The 20374-nt window shown below is 67.0% G+C and overlaps 3 protein-coding genes across 5 annotated transcripts; all 3 read right to left on the bottom strand.

Moving 5' to 3' along the window:
- Nucleotides 1–1336: 1336 nt before the first annotated feature.
- On the bottom strand, nt 1337–6330 carry LOXL4 (lysyl oxidase like 4). 2 transcript variants are annotated; one of them, XM_068399022.1, is made up of 14 exons: nt 6033–6330; nt 5659–5837; nt 5320–5531; nt 4726–4764; nt 4394–4610; nt 4062–4245; nt 3656–3810; nt 3170–3337; nt 2807–2969; nt 2435–2678; nt 2057–2172; nt 1824–1960; nt 1519–1630; nt 1337–1407 (listed from the first exon to the last, which is right to left on the bottom strand). In XM_068399022.1, exons 1-14 carry the CDS (start codon nt 6310–6312, stop codon nt 1337–1339), a joined length of 2277 nt encoding a protein of 758 aa, XP_068255123.1. In that variant the 5' UTR covers nt 6313–6330. The 2 variants fall into 2 exon arrangements, with proteins under 2 accessions (XP_068255123.1, XP_068255122.1); XM_068399021.1 differs by having other exon boundaries at nt 4379–4610; nt 6033–6312.
- A 3225-nt stretch (nt 6331–9555) lies between these two features.
- On the bottom strand, nt 9556–13872 carry PYROXD2 (pyridine nucleotide-disulphide oxidoreductase domain 2). The gene is made up of 16 exons (XM_068399453.1): nt 13716–13872; nt 13282–13301; nt 12943–13036; nt 12789–12862; nt 12531–12677; nt 12233–12386; nt 11957–12018; nt 11746–11843; nt 11187–11328; nt 10960–11094; nt 10786–10858; nt 10521–10677; nt 10233–10387; nt 9985–10091; nt 9758–9878; nt 9556–9626 (listed from the first exon to the last, which is right to left on the bottom strand). The coding sequence occupies exons 1-16, from the start codon at nt 13870–13872 to the stop codon at nt 9556–9558; spliced, it is 1767 nt and encodes a 588-aa protein (XP_068255554.1).
- Nucleotides 13873–15119: 1247 nt separating this feature from the next.
- HPS1 (HPS1 biogenesis of lysosomal organelles complex 3 subunit 1) lies at nt 15120–19964 on the bottom strand. Of its 2 annotated transcripts, none has more exons than XM_068398433.1 (18): nt 19800–19964; nt 19579–19716; nt 19370–19512; nt 19056–19164; nt 18709–18869; nt 18524–18626; nt 18321–18425; nt 18161–18233; nt 17986–18053; nt 17222–17389; nt 16971–17147; nt 16832–16899; nt 16580–16702; nt 16413–16477; nt 16063–16208; nt 15852–15965; nt 15631–15713; nt 15120–15350 (listed from the first exon to the last, which is right to left on the bottom strand). In XM_068398433.1, exons 1-18 carry the CDS (start codon nt 19896–19898, stop codon nt 15188–15190), a joined length of 2106 nt encoding a protein of 701 aa, XP_068254534.1. In that variant the 5' UTR covers nt 19899–19964; the 3' UTR covers nt 15120–15187. The 2 variants fall into 2 exon arrangements, with proteins under 2 accessions (XP_068254534.1, XP_068254535.1); XM_068398434.1 differs by having other exon boundaries at nt 16063–16207; nt 16412–16477; nt 18161–18230.
- Nucleotides 19965–20374: the final 410 nt, after the last annotated feature.

Below are 20374 nucleotides of genomic sequence, written 5' to 3'. Positions count from 1 at the left end.
GCTGCCTGCCCCGTGCCGGCAGTGCTGCCAGCTGAGAGCCGTCTTGGCCGCTGCTCCCGGCTGCTTGCAGCTTGGCCAGTGGAAATTTCAGGGCGCGAAGCTGCTCTCATGTGGAAAGCATCTCCCCCACTGTCCGGCATCCCTTGAACCCTGACCGCAGCAGAGTGAGCCTCTGCCGGCACGCGCTTCGCCACGGCCCCTGGCCTCGGGACACCCCAGCGCGTCACTGCTGTGCCCAGCAGCTCCTCCACGTGTGGGGACTGTCGCGTGTAGGTACAACCCCTCCTGTCACAGCTGCGCAGGGCCAAGGCGGGTGCTGGCAGCCCCCCACCCCGGCTGTTGTCTGCCAGCAAGGTGGGGATGGGCAGGGGTGTTCAAGGAGAGGGGTGGCACTGACTGGTAGCTGGCTTGCTGGGCCCCAGGCAGTACAGAGTGTGGGTTGGTAGTGAATATTCCATTTATTTCCTTTAAAAAAAATTTGCTGCAAACCACGGGAGGAAAGAAACACAGAGAGCAAGGGCACGGTGTCCCCTGTGTCTCCACCCTGTGCCCAAGAGCAAGGGCTTCGAGGGGCAGAGTGGCCCCGTCCCTGCTCCCAGGGCTGGGAAGCTGCTGGAGCAGTCTGGGAAAGCTCGGCTTGGTGGCTGCAGCCACGGCAGCCGGTGGGCTGGCTGCCAGCCCGCGCTGCCACAGAGCTGGCCGGGTCCCTTTGCGTGCATGGGGTCAGCCAGTTCAGGGCCAGGGTGCCCTGGCTGGCAGGGACTGCTGGCGGCGAGGCAGAGCCACTTGGCACCGGCCACACACAGGCAGCCAGGGGGCTGGTGGCCCTGGGTGGCAGAGGGGGGACACTGCCTGGCCAGAGGGACATCACCTAGACCAGGGTCGTTCCTGACTGGGGACTGGCTTCATGGTCCTGTTGGGGAAGAGCACAGGTGAAGGAGCAGGGGAAGGTGGGGTTGATAAGGGGATACCCCCTCTCCCATTGCACAGCACCTTTATTGAGGACAGGACTGGTGCACGGGTGGCAGGGGCCGAGGCCTGTCCTGAGTCTGCTGGGACCGGGGGGCCAGGCAGGCAGGCTGAGGTAGTCGTCCTGGGGGGCACCAGAGCCACGGAGGTGAGGGCTGGTGCAGTACCCAGGCCCCTCTCGCTGGTCCCACTAGCAGCATGGAGGTGGGCACCCCTGGTGCTTATCTCCATCCTCTGCAGCAGCATCAATAAATACAAAAGTTTTAGAGTCCCTGAGCTCAGTTTGGTGCTGCTGGGGTGCAGGGGCTGGGGTGCAGGAGCCGGGCTGCGCCTGGGTGCTGCTGGGAGTGTGCCGATGCCAGGGGGCTCATACGAGGTTGTTGGCCAAGCGTTCCCGTCGCTCCAGATCGCTCACCACGTCGGCACCGTAGGCATCGCCTGGGGAGAGCGATGGTGTGGGTGGGCAGGACACGGGACCTGCGGGACCCCCATCCCTCCACTTCTCCTCACCCTGCCCGCCATGCCCCCTCTGCTCCCATCCCTCCGTACTCGTGTGGCAGCCATGCATCCAGACGCGCTGCCCGTCATACTTGCACTGGCACCGCATCACGTTGTTGGAGAAGTCCGACTCGGCCACCTCGTGCTTGGGGTTCACGACCACCTGAGGAGGGCGAGGGGCAGGGCTGGGGGTACTACTGCCGTGCCTTGGCGAGGCAGGGCCGTGGCATGCACCGTGGGGTGCAGAGCAGCACCCTGATGTGCAGGGTGAGGGGTGCTGGTAGTGCCCATGGAGGGTGGCCCCCAGCCCTGAAGTCCGGTGGCTTGGGGCACACCCTGCCCCTCTGTCCCCGTACCTGGAAGGTGTAGCTGCCTGGTGGCACGTCGGTGATGTCAATCCACTGGCAGTCGATGTCATGGCGGTAGGTGTCCCAGCACCCCACGCTCACCCCCTGCTCCCCAAAGTTGGCGCAGGCGAAGCGTCGCTGCAGCCCTGTGGGAGGGAGGGGAGGTGAAGGGGGGCACGGGCAGAGCCCCACCAGGGAGCAGGACTGGAGGAGTCACTGGCAGCTCTGCAGCTGGCGCCTACCCTCGGGGCAGTTGGTGTCCTCCAGGCAAAAGCTGGCCTTGTGCCCTTCGGCCACCTTGGAGCCGTTGAGTGTAAGCAGGTCGTAGTGGGTGAAGACCTCGATGCTGTGGAAGTGCCTGTGGGGACAGGGGCTGAGTGCACGGCCAGTGCCCGGCTGGGGAGCACATGGCCAGCCCAGCCAGCCGGGAGCAGGCAGCACCCAGAGGCTCTGAGCAAATTACAGCCTTGAAGCCAAATAAAGCTGTAATGACAGTGCCAGCGTGGACGCTGCCAATTACCCCCAGGGCGGGCCAGCCTCTGCGGGATGAGTGCCACCGTGCCCTGCCTGGTGCAGGGAGAGGGCAGCCTCCTGCCATCCCCTGCCCACGAGCCACTCACCGGTGGCACTGGTGCCAGGTCCAGGCATGACGCCCCATCTTGGGTCGGAAATCGGCTCTGCCCAGGTTGTGGATCTGTGAGGAGAAGCGGAGCAGGCGGCGGTGGCCGTAGGGCCACTGCATGTGGTCGGCGGAGCGGGAGAGGCAGCGCTCCTCGTGGGCGCAGTACAGCAGCTCCAGCGGCCGGTCCTCCAGGTAGGCTGTCTCCTGCACCAGCCGGGCGTTCATCACCAGGTCCGGGGCATCTGTCATGGAGGGGATTGGTGGGGATGGAGCAGGCGATCCCCACCCCGCATAGCCCCCCCCGGCTCTCCGTGCCAGGAGAAGGGGGGTGCCCCTTCCCAGCGGTACCCAGTGGGCTCCTGGTACTCACGGGCAGTGCAGGTGACCCCCGCCGAGAAGCGTCCCCCGCCGCTGGGGCAGTGGATGGGGCCGTGGCGCTGGCACTGCTGGAGGGCCAGCTCGGTGCCGGCGCAGCGCACCCCGCTCATCACCACCCGGGCAGCATCGGGGCTGCCTTCCCAGTACCACATCTCCTGGGCAGAGGAGGAGCACAGCGCTCGGACCAGCCCTCGTACTCCCTGCCAGCGCCCACCTTGCCTCCCCTGCCAGCTCCCGTGCCCCAGCGCTACCCCCAGGGCTTGTAGCCCCGGGCTGTCCCATCTCACCCCATGCCCATGCCACGCATCCCATTGAACCCCTCCTAGCCCAGACCCCAGGCTGGGACCCCGCTCACCTGGAGGGCATGGCTGGCAAAGCCCAGCCCCAGCTGCCGGCAGACGACCATGGCCTCGTTCAGCCCCCACTGCGCACCGCACACCGTGCCCCACTGCAGCCGCCCCTGCACCGGCACCAGCACCTCCACCACTCCCTCCTCGGGGCTGCGGCCCCCGGCCAGCCGCACCTGCGGGCGAAGAGGGGCTGAGCCGGAGCACGGGGCAGACCCCCGGCCCTCCTGCCTGGAACTGCAATGGGCAGGCAGCCCCACGCATCCAGCCCAACATCTCCCCCACCCTCCTCTCAGTCCCTCCCTCCCCACAAGACCACTTGTGCCACCAGCTCATCCTGCAGCCCCCCCATCAGCGTGCTGCTCTGTGTCCCCCCATCCCCTGGGCCACCCCAGGGCTGCTCTGAGCATCCACACCGGGCACAGAGCTTGGGGTCAGGGGCTGTGCAGTGGGGCTGGGGCTCCACAGGCTCTGGGGAGGCAGCAGGGGCTCACCTGGCTCTCGAAGTCCATGTGGGGCACATGGCAGCGGACGGCGGCATCAGCCTCGTGCCAGCACCCGCTCCGCTCGGCGTCCTGGAAGCGGCACTCACCCAGGGAGCGCTCGTGGCCGGTGCACCGCACCTCGCTCATGTGGATGGGTCCCAGGCCTGAAGCAGAGGGAGGGTCAGCACTCCCCACTCCATGCCAATCCTGGAGCAAGGAAGTCCCTCACCCTCCTCCTCCTGGTCTGGGGGTTCCCTACAGGCATGGGGCTGCCCATGACAGGAGCAGCCACGGGAGTCCCATCCCAGCGCAGGCTGGAGCTGCCTGGACATCCCAGTGTGCTCCAGCAGCACCCAGTAAACCAGTGGCTTTCCCCCTCATGCCCCTCCAAGCCCAACCACACCTCGTGCCTCACCTTGGCCCATCTGTGCTCCCACCAGGGCCTGCTTCGCCGTCCCGTAGCCCAGCTGCCTGCACACCACGCTGGCCGCGGCCAGGTCCCACTGCTTGTCACACACGGTACCCCACTGCCCGTGGCGCAGCACCTCCACCCGGCCCTCGCCGGCATGGGTGCCTGCGCGCAGCCGCACCGGGAGCACCTGGGCATGGGGAGCAGCCGGTCAGCGGCCCCATGGCACAGCCACCTGCCTGCACCACGGGCATGGGTGCAAACGGGATGGCTGGGTGCTGCCTGGCTCCGGGACCCTCCATTGGCAGGATGGGGCATGGGGCTGTGCCGGGGCTCACCTTTCCCGGGGAGGTCTTGCTCCTGCCCTTGCCTGTGCCCTTCTGGAAGGCAGGGCCGGAGAGGCAGCTGACAATGGCGTGCATGCCGCGGGGGCAGGCGTGCTGGCGGGGGGCTGGCGGGGCCACCTGCGTGGGGCAGCGGGCCAGGTGGGGCTCCGTGCCCTGGCACCGCACCCTGTGGACCCAGAAGCTGTTCTTCTGGCTGAGGGTCTTCAGGCTGCCAAGGGAGAGGAGCAGGGGCTGGCATCAGCTCGGGTGCTGGAGGCTGTCCGGCACCCAATGCCTGCGCTGGGTGCCCGCCCAGGGTGCCCCTGCCCAGGGCTGAGCCCCACCTGGAGTTGGGGTCCTTCAGCTTCATGTTCCAGAGCTTCCTGCGAGTGCACAGAGACAGGAGGTCAGGGGGGGCCATGTCAACCCTGCAGGGCTTGGGACCCCCCACCCCATCATCCCCGCCCTCCCCACCACCCCATGGCAGGAGCCGGAGCTGGGCGGGGGTCCTCCCATGGCACGGCAGGGTGAAGACAGGTCCTCTCCCCACTGGCAATTACGCTGCCAAACCTGGCTGTGTCGCATGCCCCGGCGGGACTGTGCGACTCCTGGCACTGGCAGGGGCTTATTACAGGCTGTATTTATAGCCCCAGCCCGAGGCGGGGGCGGAGGGGCCACAGGCCACTTGCCACGCTTTGTCGGCCATGGCTGGTGGCTGTCCCCACAGCCCCCCGGCTGCTGCCGAGCACATTTCTGCTCCTCATCAAGGCCCCAAGAAGGGGACCCAGGCATGGCCAGGCCATACCAGCACCCCACACACCCACCCACATGTGCATCCCTTCCCCGATCCCCCCGGTCTCTTGTCCCCACGGCACGTCCAGCCGAGCACTCTGCCCCGCATGCTGCACAGCTGCAATGGGGCTCTCCCACATCCCTACCGGTAGAAGCTGGTGTTGATGTGCTTCTCCCGGGGGAAGCCCAGCATCCCGCAGACCACACGGCTGTTGTTCCTGGTCCAGCCCTCATCGCACATCTGCCTCCAGCGCCCGTTGTGCTTCACCTCCACGGCACCCTCCGTCACCGGCACGCTCCGCTTGGTCCGCGCCAGGATGGGCTTGAGCCGCACCTCCTCCAGGCTCAGCCCCGGCACCTGCCGTGGTGGGCACAGGGGTGGGCACAGGGGCTCCAGCATCGAGGGCAGGGTGTGCAGGATGGGGACAAGCGGAAGGGTCAAAGGGACCTGCCCCTCCCCCCCCGTCCATCCTCTGGGCACTCACCTCTCCCAGGTGACCGGAGGTGGTGGCCTGGGGGTGGGCACTGGGCAGGCGCTGTCCCGAACACACCACGCCAGCATCCTCGCCGTGGTGGCAGTCGCTGGTGCCCCAGCCGTTGTGGACACACTCTGCCAGGGAGCCCTCACTGCCCCCACACCGCACATTGTCCAGCCAGATGGGGCCTGGGGGGACACACGCAGGGCTGGGGGGTCACCATTGGGGGGGTCCCCATCTCCCTCTGCAGCACCATGGGCCCCATCCAGTCCCCCCCATGGGCTGCCCTCACCCACAGCCCCCGGGTAGGCTGCCCCAGCCAGCGCTAAGCACACTGCCCTCGCCAGGACCCCCTGCCCCCCCATTCCCCACCTGCCCCCTACCTTCCCCCTGGCCGTAGGTGGCACTATGGGTCCAGGTGATGGCCGCGGCGTAGCCCAGCTGCCGGCAGGCGACGGTGGCCGCATGGAAGTCGAAGCCATCGTCGCAGATGGTGCCCCAGCGCCCCTGGTACAGCACCTCCAGCCGGCCCTCCCCTGCCGGCCCCCGTGGCCCCGCCAGCCGCAGCTGCATTGGAGCTGGCTCCTGCTCGCTGGGGGCCACCCGGCACAGCACCAGCACCAGCGGCAGCAGGATGGGGCTTGCACCAGCTGGCATCACCATCGTGGCTCCGGGGCTGGGATGCCTGGGGACAGCCCAGCATTGAGCCTTTGGGGACCACAGTGGGGTGCAGGGTGCTGCTGCAGCCCCCTCGTGCCCCAGGGGCTGGGTGATGGTGGAGTGACGTCACGGCAGTGACATCCCTGTCCCTGCACTGCAGGGGATGCAGGGTCTGGTCCTTGCCACGAACAGCTTGTAGCATCCCCCACCCCGGGGCTCAGCCCCAGCCCCACACCCACCTGCCCCTCGCTGGGGGCACCCAGCCCTGGCACAGCCCCCCCCAGGCACCCACTGCCCCACACTCCAATGCCAACAGCCACAGGCATCCCCATGAAACTACCCTGCCCCTATGGCTTCCTGCCTGCCCCACACTTCGGGCCATGGGTGGGGGCCCCACAGAGCCCCCCCGCTTTATCCCTCACCTGAACACTGTGCTGGACATGAGGGTCCCCTCCCCATCCTGCCCCACAAGCCTCTGTCCCCCATCACCCCACCTCTCCCCCTGCATCCCCACTCACAGCACTAGTGGGGTTGCTGCCCCCGGTCCCCAGGTGCCCAGACCCCCCTCCCGGGCCCATCCCCGGTACTCACCCTGCCGGGGGGGACGGTGCAGGACAGGCAGCGACGAGGGGATGCGGCGCTGGCTCCCGCTGCCTCAGCAGCTCTCCTGCCGCCCAGCACCGCCTGCTGCCGCTTTTATGGTGCGGCAGGGGGGCCGCCCCGGGTGGGGGCCCACGCTGCCCAGCCCGGCCCCGGCCCCCCCCGCACCCTGCCTGAAGCCCAGCCCTGCACCCTGCCCCCCCCACCCCGGCACTCCTCTGCCACCCTGGGGCAAACCTACCCCTGCCCCAACCCCTGCCCCCTGCCCCTTGGGGGATCTGAGCACCCCAGGATAGCCCCTACCTGCTGTGAGCCTGGACACCCCCCCGAGTGAACCCAATGCCCCCAGTCAGGGATGCCCCCCCACCTCCAGCACCACCACACCATGGGGCTGGCCCACAGCCAGGCAGAGCATGAGTTTTCTGGGGGTGACAAACTGCCACTCTTGGGACACCCCAAAAGGACACCCCTCGCCCCTTCCCACCCCACACAGCAGCTCAAGCAGGCATGCAGGCATGCGGTGCCTGGGGGTGCTGCAATAGGGCCACAAATTGGGGGGGGCACAGAGATCAGAGGAGACTGTGGGGTGGCACCGGGGCCCAGAGTAAGGTCCTGCTGGGGCTTGGGGCATCACCTGGGCCATCCCTGAGCCAGGCTGGCTGTGGGGGTCCCCAGGCACAGCCCCCTTCTGGGGGACATGGAGACAGGGGATGCCCCTGCTGACCTGCCCCGGGAGCAACCTCCGGCTTGGGGTGCTGCCAGTCTCCGGGGCACATCGCTGTCCCCCCCCCCCGCCATGCCACACCGTGGGACGGGGATAAACAGGAAGTCCAGTGCCCTCACCGTGGCTGGGGACCAGCCAGGAATGTGCTGGTGGCCACAGGGCTGTTTGTTTGGAGTCAAAGCAGCTGGCTCCTGCCGGGAGGAGCCAGGACGGGAATAGCCCGTGAGCTCATCGCCACATCCCATGGGAGCCTCCAGCACCCCCGGGTGTGCAGGGGTGCCCATCCCAGGAACCCTTTTGCAGGGCACCCTCATCCCAGCCCTGTGCACTGGCTGGGCTTGGGGGGGCACATGCTGGAGCCTCACCAGAGGTGGGGGTCCCTGGCCAGCTCCAGCTTGGGGGCCACAGAGAGCCTTGGGGAGGGCAGGGCTGGGGCCAGCAGCAGAGCCCATGACTCATTTGTGTCTCGACGTTTTGGAGCTCAATTACTCAAGTGTGAGGCCAGGAGCCTCCCCTGAGCCCCCCCAAGGCAGATTTCGGCAGGGGTCAGGGCAGGTGGGTGCTGGGTCCCGCTCCCAGCTCTGCCTCTGCTCCTGGGGGCAGCGGGGGGGTCCAGTGGGCTCTCCCACACCTGGGACCTGCCAGCCTCAACCCGCAGCAGCGTGGGCGCTGTGTCCTGCTGCTCAGTGTGACCTTGGCAGGCTGGAGGTGTCCCCCCTCACTGCCATCCCCCTCCAGCCCAGCCCTCGGGGCTCACTGGGTGCCAGCACCTGCAGCCCCAGGCAGGCAGCAACTGCAGCAGCTAAAAATACAGCGCGGGCAGCGGGTAGCCCCCTGTGCGGGAAGCTGTGGGCAGCGGGACTATTCCTGGCAGGTCAATATTGATTCAGCCAGCTCAGGTGCAACAGCTCAGCCTGGCAGCACTGTATTTAGGGCCCGACGGGAGGCGAGGCGGGCAGCTGAATTGGGAGCATTGTCCGGGGGAGGAAGAGGGCAGGGAGAGGACGCGAGCTCTGTAATCTGCAGCAAGCAGCTCCCGGCAGCGGCCTAGGAGAGGGGCACACCCCGGGCCCACTGCCGGCTGCGGGGTGGCCAGCGAGAGCTGCTGGGCTGCACGGAGCATCTGCCCTGTGGATGGAGGGACGGGGCCAGAACACGTGCCGGCAGCTCCCAGCAGGAATGGGGGTGCGCGGGGCATGGGGGGACAGCTGCCAGTTCTGCTGGGCGTGTGGCTGCTGCACACACAGCCACCGAGGGCTTTGGGGACAGAGGACAGCTTAGGGGCTCGAGGTAGCAAAGCAGGTCTCAAGCAGCTTCCTGGTCCCCTGCTTGTTCTAGGCACCTTGGGGTGGTCCTGGCCAGCCCAGGGCTGAGTGGCTCCAGCCAAATAGCCCTGCATGCACCTGAGCCTGCATCAGTGAGCGGAGGAGTGGGCGAGGGGCTGGTTGTCCCCATTCACTGCTCTGGGACATGCCTGTCCCCTCTGGCAGCTCTCCCAGGGCTACATCACCAGACACAGTAGAGATGGCACAGTGCAGCCCTCCCACGCCAGCATGTTGGGAGCCGCGCGAAGAGCTGAAAAACCACAGCGAGAGTGCTCAAGCCAGAGCCCGGGCCAGGGTTTATTTCCACGGGTGCAGGCAGGGGCTGAGTGAGGCTCGCCATGGCCGCCTGGTGCCCAGGAGCCACCCTGGCAAGGCTGGGCTGAGGCGGGCTGGGAACAGCCACGTGGTCAAGGTGACAGTGGCAGCTGGGAGCATAAGGGACCCTGCCAGCCTGCACCCCCCCACCTCTCAGGGGATGCTGCTGCCCTGCAGTGCCTGGGAAGAAAGTTGGGCATGGGCAGAGCTCTGGGTAGGGACAGCACAGCTTGCTGCAGCCACAACCTGCATAGGCGAAGCCAGTTGGTGTCACAGCTGCCATCACAGGTGCCTGAAGTCCTCGAGGGCCACCTGGGCGGCGTTGCGTCCCGCTGCTCCCATCACTCCTCCTCCTGCAAGAGAGCAGAAATGGGGAGCAGCGAGCAGCTCCAGTCACAGGAGTTGGGGCCCTTGCTCCCCTTCCGTGCACCCTCGTCTCCTCCTGCAGCCCCCCAGGAGGGTACCAGCTCCCAGCCCTGCTCACCAGGGTGGGCTCCACTTCCACATAGGTACAAGCCAGGAATTGGAGACCGGTAGCCCGAGTAGGATGGTGCCGGCCGGGCAAAGTACAGCTGGTCCAGAGACATTCCTCCGTGGAAGATGTTCTGCAAGCAGAGCTCTGTGTGAGCTGGCTGTGCCTGGCTCATGGCTGTGTGCCCACCAGCGCTGGCACCGGAGCGATGCTCAGAGCTGAGCCCGCATGGTACCCACCCCGCCGGGCAGCCCGAAGATCCTCTCCAGGTCTGGTGGCGTCAGGATGTCCCTGCCGATGACAGATGCCTTGAACCCCGGGGCATAGGCTTCGATGCAGTCAAACACTAGGGAGGGATGAAGGGACTGGCGGGCAGCTTGGGGGCACATGGTGGCCGGCCCCCCGAGCAGCTCCGAGGCAGGGACCAGCGCTCCTGGTGTTACCCACATATGCATTACGTACCCATGCCCACATATGCAATACGTACCTGTGTCTGCGTACGCATTTCTGGCCTGCTCGTCCCAGGGCTGCCCACCCGCCAGCACGGAGGGGGTGTACTGCGTGAAGAGGGACACGACATGGCAGCCCTGCGGTGCCAGCCCCGGGTCCAGCGCCGAGGGGATGCAGAGCTCAATCATGGGCCTGGGGGAGCAGGACACTAGTTGGGCAGGCAGAGGGGGACCCAGCCACCCCAAACTTCTTCCCCCAGCACCACCCACCATGGCTGTCCTGCCTCTTCCCAGGGGCACCGAGGTGTGCCAGTGCAGGCTCCTACCTGCTGGAGGGGTGCCCATGGGTGGCCTCAGTGAAGGCATGGTGCAGGAGGTGGGTGCCCTCGCAGTTGAGATGGATGGAGCACTGGTGGTGGGGCAGGGGCTGGCCGTCGTGGGTGTTGGGGGCAGCCAGGAAGCTGGGCAGCCGATCCACAGCCACTGGGCACAGGAGAAGGGATGGGGAAGCAGGGTGCAGCCTATTGCTGAGCCTGAGGACAGTGTCCCTCCAGCAGGGATGGCAGTGGAGGTGGCCCTGCCAGTACCTACCGTTGATCTTGGTGACGGGGGAGCGCGTGTCGACCTGCCGGATCCGCTGGACAAAATCCTTTGGCAGCTGCTCCTGGGGTGGGAGAGGCCGGGGCAGAGCCCCACGGTGAGGGGGGCAGCCTGGCCAGGGCATGCCACCACGCCAAGCCCCTGCCAGCCCCGTATGCCCCATACCTGGGGGGTGAGCTCCAGGAAGGTGATCTGGGGGGAGGCATTGGACAGCACTAGTTTGCTCCTCACCTCCGTCCCGTCCTGCAGTGTGACGCCCTGCGCCTGCCTGTCCCTGCCCAGCAGCACGTGGCACACTGCCTGGGCAGGTAGAGGGGACAGGACCTCACCGAGAGCATCCCCGGTGCCTGCAGGCTGGCCAGGCAGCTCCTCACACCCAGACAACCCCGTACCTTCTCAGCAAAGATGTGGGCTCCCTGGGCAGCCGCTGCGCGGGCAATGGCTTGGGACAGGGCCCCCATCCCGCCGGCCACGTAGCCCCAGGCCCCCCGCTGTCCATCCAGCTCGCCCATCACATGGTGCAACAGCACGTACCTGGGGTGGCAGGACCCCAGGTTAGCCACCGGCCAAGGGGACAGGTCTGTCCCCTCCATGGGCAGGGTGATGGTGCCATAGGCCCCGTAGATGGGACCGTGCCAGCTCGTAGAATGCCAAATCAGTTACAGGGAGCACCCACCGGCCAGGACTTAGCCTGACCTGGGGACAGAGGTGCCCAAACAGCAAAGGGGCAGAAGGGACCACTCAGGAGAGCTGTATGGCAAGGATGGGGGCAGCCCCTTGCCCAGCCCCAACCCCTGAGCCATCCCAGCAAGGCTGAGCGGGTGGTGGGAGGGAGAGGCAGCGGGGCAGGGCACGGGGTGCTGGGGTGCAGCAGAGCCAAGGGGCTGCCAGCACAGAGGATGGCACAGAGGGACTGTGCAGCCATGAGCCCTGGGGGAAGGGGACCCTCACCCACTGCCGGGGGTGTGGGGGCTGGCCATGGCTCCAATCACCGCGTCAGTAGCCAGGGTCGCCTTCAGGGGCTCCGACTCAAACCACTGATCCAGGATCTGGCCCAGGAGAAAAGGAGAGCAGCAGACTTGCAGTGGGGGGCTGCTGCAGCACCCTCACAGGCAGGCAGGGAGGCGGCTGGTGGCTCTGTATCGCTGCTGCCAGCACTCACCTTGGAGATGGGGGCTGTGAGCACCTCGTAATAGCGGGGCAGCTGCCACCCCAGCGCCATGCCTGGGGGTGCAGAGGCAGCATGAGACCCGCACAGCCATGCCAGGGCCAGCTGCCTGCGCCCAGCTGGGTATGGGGACAGGCAGTGGGCAAGCCTGCTGCCATCCCAGCCCAGCTGAAGCTCCTGAGGAGACTGTGCCCTGGGAAGGAGCATCGCCCGCTCCAGGTGTGGGCAAACACCCATCGCCGTCGGGGTCCCCCAGCATCCCAAACATACCTGCCCGCAGCAGGGGCCGCAGGGCTTGGAGGGCCCTGAGCCGCTGGAGCAGGGAGCCCTGCCCCAGGGCAGCTGTATCCACCGGGGGGGCATCCAGCAGCAGGTTGAGGGCCGACACCAAGCCCCCCATGAATGCCTCGTACTCAGGGTAAGCCTGAAAGGGGACAGAGAGGGGGGCAAGAGGGACTGCACCACGGTGGGTGCAATGGATGCCCCACCTAGGAGCATCCCTGCTGCTCCCCTGGGCAGGGCAGCCCCTTGGGGGCTTTGCCATGCCGGGTGCATGCCCCCACAGTACCTGGGCATCCTTCTTGGAGAACTGAGCAATCTGCTGCTGGGTCTGGGCCATGTCGTGCCCCAGCAGCAGGGAGCGAGGGGGGCTCCTGTCCTCCAGCAGTGGGGTGAAGGAGTAGGGGTCCCGTGGGAGCACCCTCAGGCCATGCCGCTGCAAGACAGGGATGGCAGGACCCCTGCTGTGGGGATGGCCTGGCAGTGGGCTCACCCTGACAGTGTGCCAGGAGGTGCCGGCAGCCCGGCGAGGGATGTGCGCCGGTACCTGCAGCTCCAGCTCGGTGTAGATCTGCGGCCGCAGCAGGCTGAGCAGGTACGACGCCCGGGAGAACTTGAAGCCTGGAAGATGTGGGGCGGTGGGGGGGTGCCCATGCCCAGGGCTGGCTGGGGGCAGTGGGACATGGGGTGCACAGGGGTACCTGGCACAATCTCCTCTGTGACGGCCGTGCCACCCAGCACGTGACGTTTCTCCAGCACAGCCGTGCGCACCCCTGCCCGCTGCAGGTAGGCAGCCTGGGGGGAGCGCGGCGTTGTGCTGCCCATCCCTCCAGGTGGGACGTGTCCTCGTCACCCCGAGCACCCTCTTGCACAAGGTCCCCCCCTCAACAAGGAGGGCACCGCTCCCCACAGCCATGTGGGAACCCCCAGCCCCATGGGCCCTGCCACCAGTGCCCTCCCTTGCCCATGGCGCAGACCCTCCCTGGTCCCCCACCATCCCCCAGCGATGGAGGTGACAGCACCCTGCTCTTGGTACTCACTGCCACCAGCCCGTTGTGCCCTGCAAGGAGAGAGGGAGGTGAGACAAGCCTGGTGGCAGGGCGGTCCCACGGCACAGGGCACCCTGCCATGCCTGGTACACAGGGCTGCCACAGCCACCCAAATAACGGGGTTCTGGATGTGGGGATACAGGTGACAGGGAGCATCCTCCCCCGTCCCTACAGCCCTGGCCCTAACAGTGCAGCGGAGGGGGACAGAAGTGGCCAAAGGAGATGCTCCAGCTGCGCCCTGCACAAGCAGCACGATGGGGGCTGCAACGTGTGCCCAGCTGTGCAAGACCCCTGCACCCTCCCTGGCACAAGGAGTGTGACGGGGAGCTGCAACATGCCCAGTACCATCGTGGTCCCCACCGGCTCCCCACAGCCCAGCACCGGCTCCCCACAGCCCAGCACTGGCTCCCTGCACACCGTGTTACCTGCCCCGATCACCACCGCGTCGTACTCCCGCTGCAGCTGGTCTGCAGCCCCGCCATGGGCCAGCCGCGCTCCTGGCAGCCCCGGGGACAAACACCATCCCCGCAGCCAGCAGGAAGGGCAGACCCTGCCCCGCCATGCCCGGAGCCCGGCTGCCATCGCCCCACAGTGCCCGGCCATGGCTGCCCTGTGCCCAGCAGCCTGGACTTTGCTTTCACAGCGGAGCTTTTCCCAGGGCTTCCGGGAACAGGGAGGGGATGGGGGGGCCAGGGCAGGGGACGCCTTGGCACAGAGCTGGACACTGCGTCCCAGGGCAGGACCAGGGCACATGCCAAGTGCTGCCCCCCCAGCGCTGCCCGCAGCAAGGCGCTGACCCTGGCAGAGCTTTGCCAGGGACTTGCAGGGGGGCTGGAGACCAGCCCCAGCGCAGAGAAGGAGACAGGGTCGGGTCCTGCCTGGTGCTCAGCAGGACGCCAGGTGCTCCCCAGCCTGTACCCCAGGAAGGGGCCGGGCAGGCAGGCGGGGGCCTGAGAGCCCCCCCAGCCGTTGTTCTGCTCCTGGGAGGACCCAGGGGCAGGTGGCTGGCGTGGTGGGCCAACAAGCACTGCAAGACAAGGGCAGCTTGGGCCCCCTCAAGCAGGCAAGCCCCAAGCACAGCCCGGAGAGCAGTGGGAGAAGGGGCAGCTTGGGGGTGAGCTTGGCCCCGAACCCCATGCTGTTGCTTGGCAGGGCAAATTCCTGTCCAGCAGGATGGGGCAAAGGCCCTGCCGCGGTCCAGTGCTCCCTGATCCGCCGTCCCCAGCCCCAGTGAGCAGCACAGAGCGACAAGGGGCAGTGGCTGCTGGAGCCCTTGGGCGCTGGCCCCATCCCCAGCCATGCCCGAGGGGTCTGCAGGTCTGCATGTGCACCGAGCCCAAACATGCCTGCGAAACCCATGAGCTGCCTTGGCTTCACATCGTTCACAGCCGAGCTTGGCCCCGCAGCTGACTGGTGTCTGGGAGCCTGGGTACAGGGAAAGGGGGTGCAGGATGGGCTGCACCTCCCCAGAGCCTGCCAAGCCCCCGAGGGTCCCGCACCCCACATTTGAGGGTGAGGGCGAAGGGGGACGTACCCTGGGCCCTTTCTCCACGCAGGTTTGGCTACGCCATTCTGTACTCCAGCCAAAGCCCAGCAGTGATGCCAAGTCAGTGCTATAAATCCTGCTTTGGAAACGCGCTTTTCAGCAAGATGGTGATTTGCCAACAACCTCTCAGCCCCACTCTCCACCTGTCCCTGGAGGCTGCTGGGTGCCAGCGAAGCCCATGGGGAGTGGGGCAGCGGGCAGCTGGAGCCCCGTCCGGGCTGGAGGTTGGGAAGGCTGCCCGAGGCTGCCTGCAGGCACAGCTGATGGCACGCAGACACCGAGAAAGCAGCCCAGGCGCCGGGAACACCCACACACCCGCTTTAATCCCGGCCCCAGGCAGCTGGAGGCAGCTCAGAGCAGGGGGATGCGGGAGGGCTCCCAGAGGCGCCGGGCCAAGTCGCAGGCCTGCTGGACCACGAGCTCGGAGGGGATGATGCCCAGGTGCATGGTCAGCAGCTCGTAGCACTTCACCACCTCTGCCTGGTGGTTCTTGCTGTAGTAACGCAGCAGCTTCCTGGGGAGAAGACGGGGGGCTCAGCAGTCGCAGCGCAGCCTGGCACCCCCTTTCTTACCACCTTCCCCCTAGCAAGTCCCTGGCAAGGACACAGTGCCCGTCCACCGGCAGGACCATGGCACCAGGCTGGGGAGAAGGGCTGTTGCAAGCCTGGTGACACTGCAGCACTAGTGCCACCCTGCAGCGATGTCCAGGTGAGGACAGCATCACTCATGGGGGACCCCTGTGACAGCACAGCCCTGGGCCCTGGTACCAAACCACAGGGCAGGGGACTGCTCACCTGTAGTAGTCTCCTGCCAGCATCCCAATGGGAGCAGAATCATCAGAGAGAACTGGCACCTCCATCACCTCCAGCTTGTAGCCCTGGGGAGAGATGACAGCAGAGGACGGGAGCAGGGAGGGGACTGCCGAGGAGCCGGAGCCAGTTGTGCCTGCAGCCCTGCTCCCTGCCCTCAGAAGGTGTTGGGGAGAGGGGCTCAGCCCCTTCCTGGCCCCACGTACCAGCTCGTTCTCAAACCAGAGGAAGTAGGAGCAGCAGTAGTCACCATCCTGCAGCATGAGCGTCGTGTAACCCTTCTGTAGATATCGTCGGGCCAACGCGATCAGGGACCAGACCTGGGGGACAAAGAGCACCTGAAGCCTGAGCAGAAAACCCGCCAACCGCCACCCCCTCCTGTGGTCCCCATCCCACCCCCAGCTCCATGAGCAGTACCTTCCTTTTGACGAAGGCGGCCAGCGGGCCCTTGCCCAGCTCGGAGCTGGACTTCTCAGTCAGGCTGAGCGATGGTGCCATCATCTGCCCTGCCGTGCGGTCCACATAGATGAAGTGCACCAGGCCAGGGAAGTCCTCCAGGTACGTGGGGTGGGTTAAGGGTGTCCAACAACTTTGGTGCCCTTCCAGGACAGCCCCTGAGCCTTGGGGAAACCGCTTTTGCCCACCACACTCCTCCCCTTGAGCCTGGTGCTGGGGGGACAGGGTCCTCCCCCTCCCACCTCTGCTACCCCCTGCCCCCCAGGACCTCTCCTCGCCAGGCTGGGCTCCCAGTTGCAGGGATGGGTATGACACCATGGTGATATTGCGCCTGCTCTTCACCAGCAGAAAGTCCCGCCAGTCCAGCAGCTTCTCCCTGCCAAGAAGAGGCACAGTGAGAGGCCAGGACCCCCCAAGCCCCAGCACAGGTGGGTGTGGGGCAGCCCCCCAGGGATGCTGGCCACCCCCCTGCACTCACCTCATCAGCTTCTGGGCACGGTCCCGCAGCCCCTGGGACAGGCCGTGGCCTGTGGAGGCCAGGAAGAGCTGGCGGTATATGGAGCAGAGCTGCCGCTTCACGTTGGCCACTGCTTGCAGCAGCCTGAGCCGGGAGAGACAGCCTGAGTTTGGTCCCTGGGTCCCCAGTGCTGCAGGGACAGCTGTGCCATCCCCCAGACTGGGAAAGGTCCCCGTCTGTCCTGGAGACTTTTCCTGGCTACCCCATACTCACTCCAAGGAGCTTGCAGGCTCGCTCCGGGAAAATATCTTGTTCTTGAAGTCCACCCAGGCGTTCTGCAACTAGACAGAGACAGGGCTCAGCATCAGGCTGTGGGGACAGCAGGACAGGGTCCTTGTGTCCCCACTCCCACCTGGATGTCCTGCCCACTCAGCTTCTTCACAAACTTGTCCATGCGCTGCCGCAGCTCAGCCAGGAATGGGTAGGAGCGTGGGGCTCCTGCCTCTGGCCCCTCTTCCAGCTTCCTCTCCAGTACCAAGAAACCATCCAGCAGCTGGTACAAGGTGATGGCCACCTGGGTCGTGGGTCCCTGCCAGGGATGGGAGAGGTGGGTCAGCCAGGACCCAGCCCACCATTGCTTCCCTCACCTTAGAGGCAGCTCACCTTGGTCAGGAGGACGAGGGAGATGCCTGGCCAGAGCGGGAGGCAGTGCATGGTGTGCGGCAGCAAGGGGCAGTAACCTTCCCGCAGGTTGGCGTCCAGGAAGATCCTTCTGGGGTTTGAAGCTTCAGGGACCAGAGGCTCCAAGGTCTGGAGCAAGTCCTCTGCCATCTGGGGAGAGAGGGGAGATGCTCAGCCCTCCACAGGGTTGAGACAGCCTGCACTGACCCAGGGTGCTCTGGAGGGACACACCAATGCCCTGAAAGCTGGAACTAGGCACGACTGAACCAATGGAGCTGGAGGGGTCACACAGCAAAAGATCAGCAACAAGGGAAGTGCCCAGGGACACCAAAAGAGCAGCAGATAGAGAGGAAGTCACTTGCAAAGACACAGGTTGCAAACACCTGGCACAAAGCCCTGCACTTGCTTGCAGAGTGTGTGAGTCTCTGCAGCATCTGGCAGGGAAGCAGCCCAGAAAGCCCCGAGGCAGTAGAGGGAGACACCAGACTGCTTGGGGGCAGACCCAGCCCCCTGTGCTGATGGCTATGGACAGGGGTCTCCTGTCCCCACCCAGGGAGGGTGATCAGAGCCCTCACAGGGTTATGCCCCATATGACGGACGTGGGGGGCATCCCCAGCCCTAGAGGTTGGGGTACCCACAGCTGCAGCCCAGCAAGGGACAAGTGACGAGGACCAGAGACCGCAAAGAGCACCAGGACAGGCTGGGGAGGCGCGGAGCCAGGAGGGACCGTGGGGCCCCTTGCTCACCTGGACATCTCCAGTGTCTGCCTCTCCGGTGCTCAGCATCTCAGCATCCTCTGACCAGCTCTCGCTGCCTGCAGGGAGCATAGCAGGTCACCCTCCCCGCCAGCCCCACACACAGCCCCGGAGCCTCTGTGGGGCTGGGGGCATGGGCAACGCTGCTGCCCAGCCAGGCACTCACCCGTGCTGTGCCTGCCCGGTGAGGGCTCCGGCGTGTAGTAAACCTCGAGCACAGAGAGATCATCTGTGTCCTGCTGGCGAGAATGGCTGTATCAGTGACAGGAGCGATGCAGGCAGCCCAGCCAGCGTCCCACCCTGCAGCTCCTGATCCAGGGACTCACCTGGTCATCCAATTCCTTCTCTGCAGCTCCATGGGAGCCAGGGCCGCTCACGGGGATGCTCTCACTTCTCTTGGGTCCCTGGGGCAGCACATTTCCTGCTGCAGGCTTCCAAAAAAAGGGGAAAAAATTAAGGCCTGGACACCGAGGTAACACCCCGTGGTGGCAGCCTCACCCGCTGCCCCCCATGCCCTTCTCTGGAGCACCTGGGGGCTGAGCTCCTCCTCGGCGCTCTGGCTGGGGTACAGGTCCTGCACCAGGAGGATGAGGATGAGCAGGTCAGCGGGGCGGATGGAGCTGGCAGTGCGGCTGTGGGCCGGAGAAGGGAAGGGTCAGCCGGGAGGGTGAGCGGCTGCGCTGGGAAGGGTGGTGGGGCCGGGGCTGGGCACACCTGGAGTAGAAGGCCAGCAGCTTGGTGTGCACCAGGAGGAAGGCATGGCCCACCTCGTCCCCGCCGCGCTCCGGGCTGGCGTTGATGTACTGCACCACCTGCCGCTCCAGGAACTCGATGCACTGCTCGCACAGCTGAGGGTGAATGAGCCGCTCCACGGCCTGGGGGGCAGGTGGGGTCTTCTGAGCCCCCCCACACCCAGACACACAGCCCCTGAGCTGCCCCGTACCTCCAGGCACCGCTGCTCCGGGGAGCTGCCCCAAAGACCTTCCCCACATCCTGGGACTCCACACAGCCTCACACCCCTGGGACGCCCCGAAGGTGAGGGATACCCTAGGACACAGTACCTCCACCGCAAAGCTCTGGTCCTCCTCCCACAGGCGGCTGTAGGTCTCCAGCAGGCCCCGCAGCAGGCTCCAGACACGCTCCCGCTGCTCCGAATCGGCCGGCCTCAACCTGTGACAGCCGCAGAGCGTGAGCTGAGAGCCGTCCGTCACCTCCCCGCGTGGGACGGGCACCCCAAAACCCAGCTGCAGCCCAGCAGGCAGGGGGTCCCAGCCTGTCGACACCCACTCCCACCTCCCTGGGGCTGCACGAAGGCACTGCTTGGCGGGTGCCCCGGCACCCTGCGTGCCAGCCCATGCCGGCCGTGCCCACTCACTCCCTGCGGACCAGGTGGGAGTCGAGCGTGACGAGGCCGCAGTGAGCCTCCACCACGCGCCGCAGCACGAACAGCGTCCGGCGCAGGTCATCCTCGCTCTCCGTCCCATCGCCGTTCACCGCGATGTACAGGCAGTCCCCGAACTGCAACGGGCAGCGGGGTCAGCTGGGGGCCGGCCGGGGCACCCCGGTCGCCGGTACCGGCCCTACCGTCTGCAGGACGTGGAGGTGCCGCCCGCGCTCGGTCGCGAAGCAGGTGTAGGTGTCGGCGAGCTTCTCCAGCAGCGCCGCGCAGGAGATGATGAGGGGGGCGAAGAGGGTGTTGAGGCTGTCCTCCAGCGCCGGGCCCTGCGGCACACGCTCCCGGGTCAGCGACCGCGCACCGCGCACCCCCTCCCCGCCCCGCACCCGCGCACCGCGTCCCGCCCCACCTGCCCGCCGTGGGGGGCTCGCAGCCGGCGGAGGAAGGCGGCATCGGCCCAGTAGAAGAGCAGCTCGGCCGCGGTGCTGGCGATCAGGACGCACCGCATGGCCCGGCCCGGCCCACGGCGGCGGCGGGGGGCAGCGGGGGGCACCGGGACCGCACGGCTCCGCCCGCCCCGCGCCGCTTCCTGCTCCGCCGCGCGTGACCGCCGCGCCCACGCGCGCAGCGCCCCTAGCGGCCCGGCGCCGCCCTGCACCGCGGCACCCCGTCTGCCCCCCTCCCGCCCCGCTCCCGGCCCCAGCCCGTGGCGAACAGAGGACACGGGCGCGGCTGACAGACCAACTTTATTACACCTCCGGTAGCGCCTCGGCGCGTCCCGGCTGCTCCTGCCCGCGACACCGCCCCTCTCCCGGGCAGGACACACTCACGGCCCGGCCACCGCCGCCGCTCCCCGCCCGGGGGGGCCGGGGCTGCCCGCCTCCCGCCGCTCCGCTCCGGGCCGTATAATTGAATTATCACCATTTCCAGCCGCCGCTCCCCGCCCGGGGCGGACCCCGGCGCCCCCTCTCCCGGCCCTGCCCT

The sequence above is a fragment of the Nyctibius grandis genome, chromosome 4 (genome assembly GCF_013368605.1).
Source record: "Nyctibius grandis isolate bNycGra1 chromosome 4, bNycGra1.pri, whole genome shotgun sequence".
Lineage (NCBI taxonomy): Eukaryota > Metazoa > Chordata > Aves > Nyctibiiformes > Nyctibiidae > Nyctibius > Nyctibius grandis.
The sequence above is the reverse complement of the archived record's forward strand: the minus strand, read 5'-3'. Positions and strand labels throughout refer to the sequence as shown.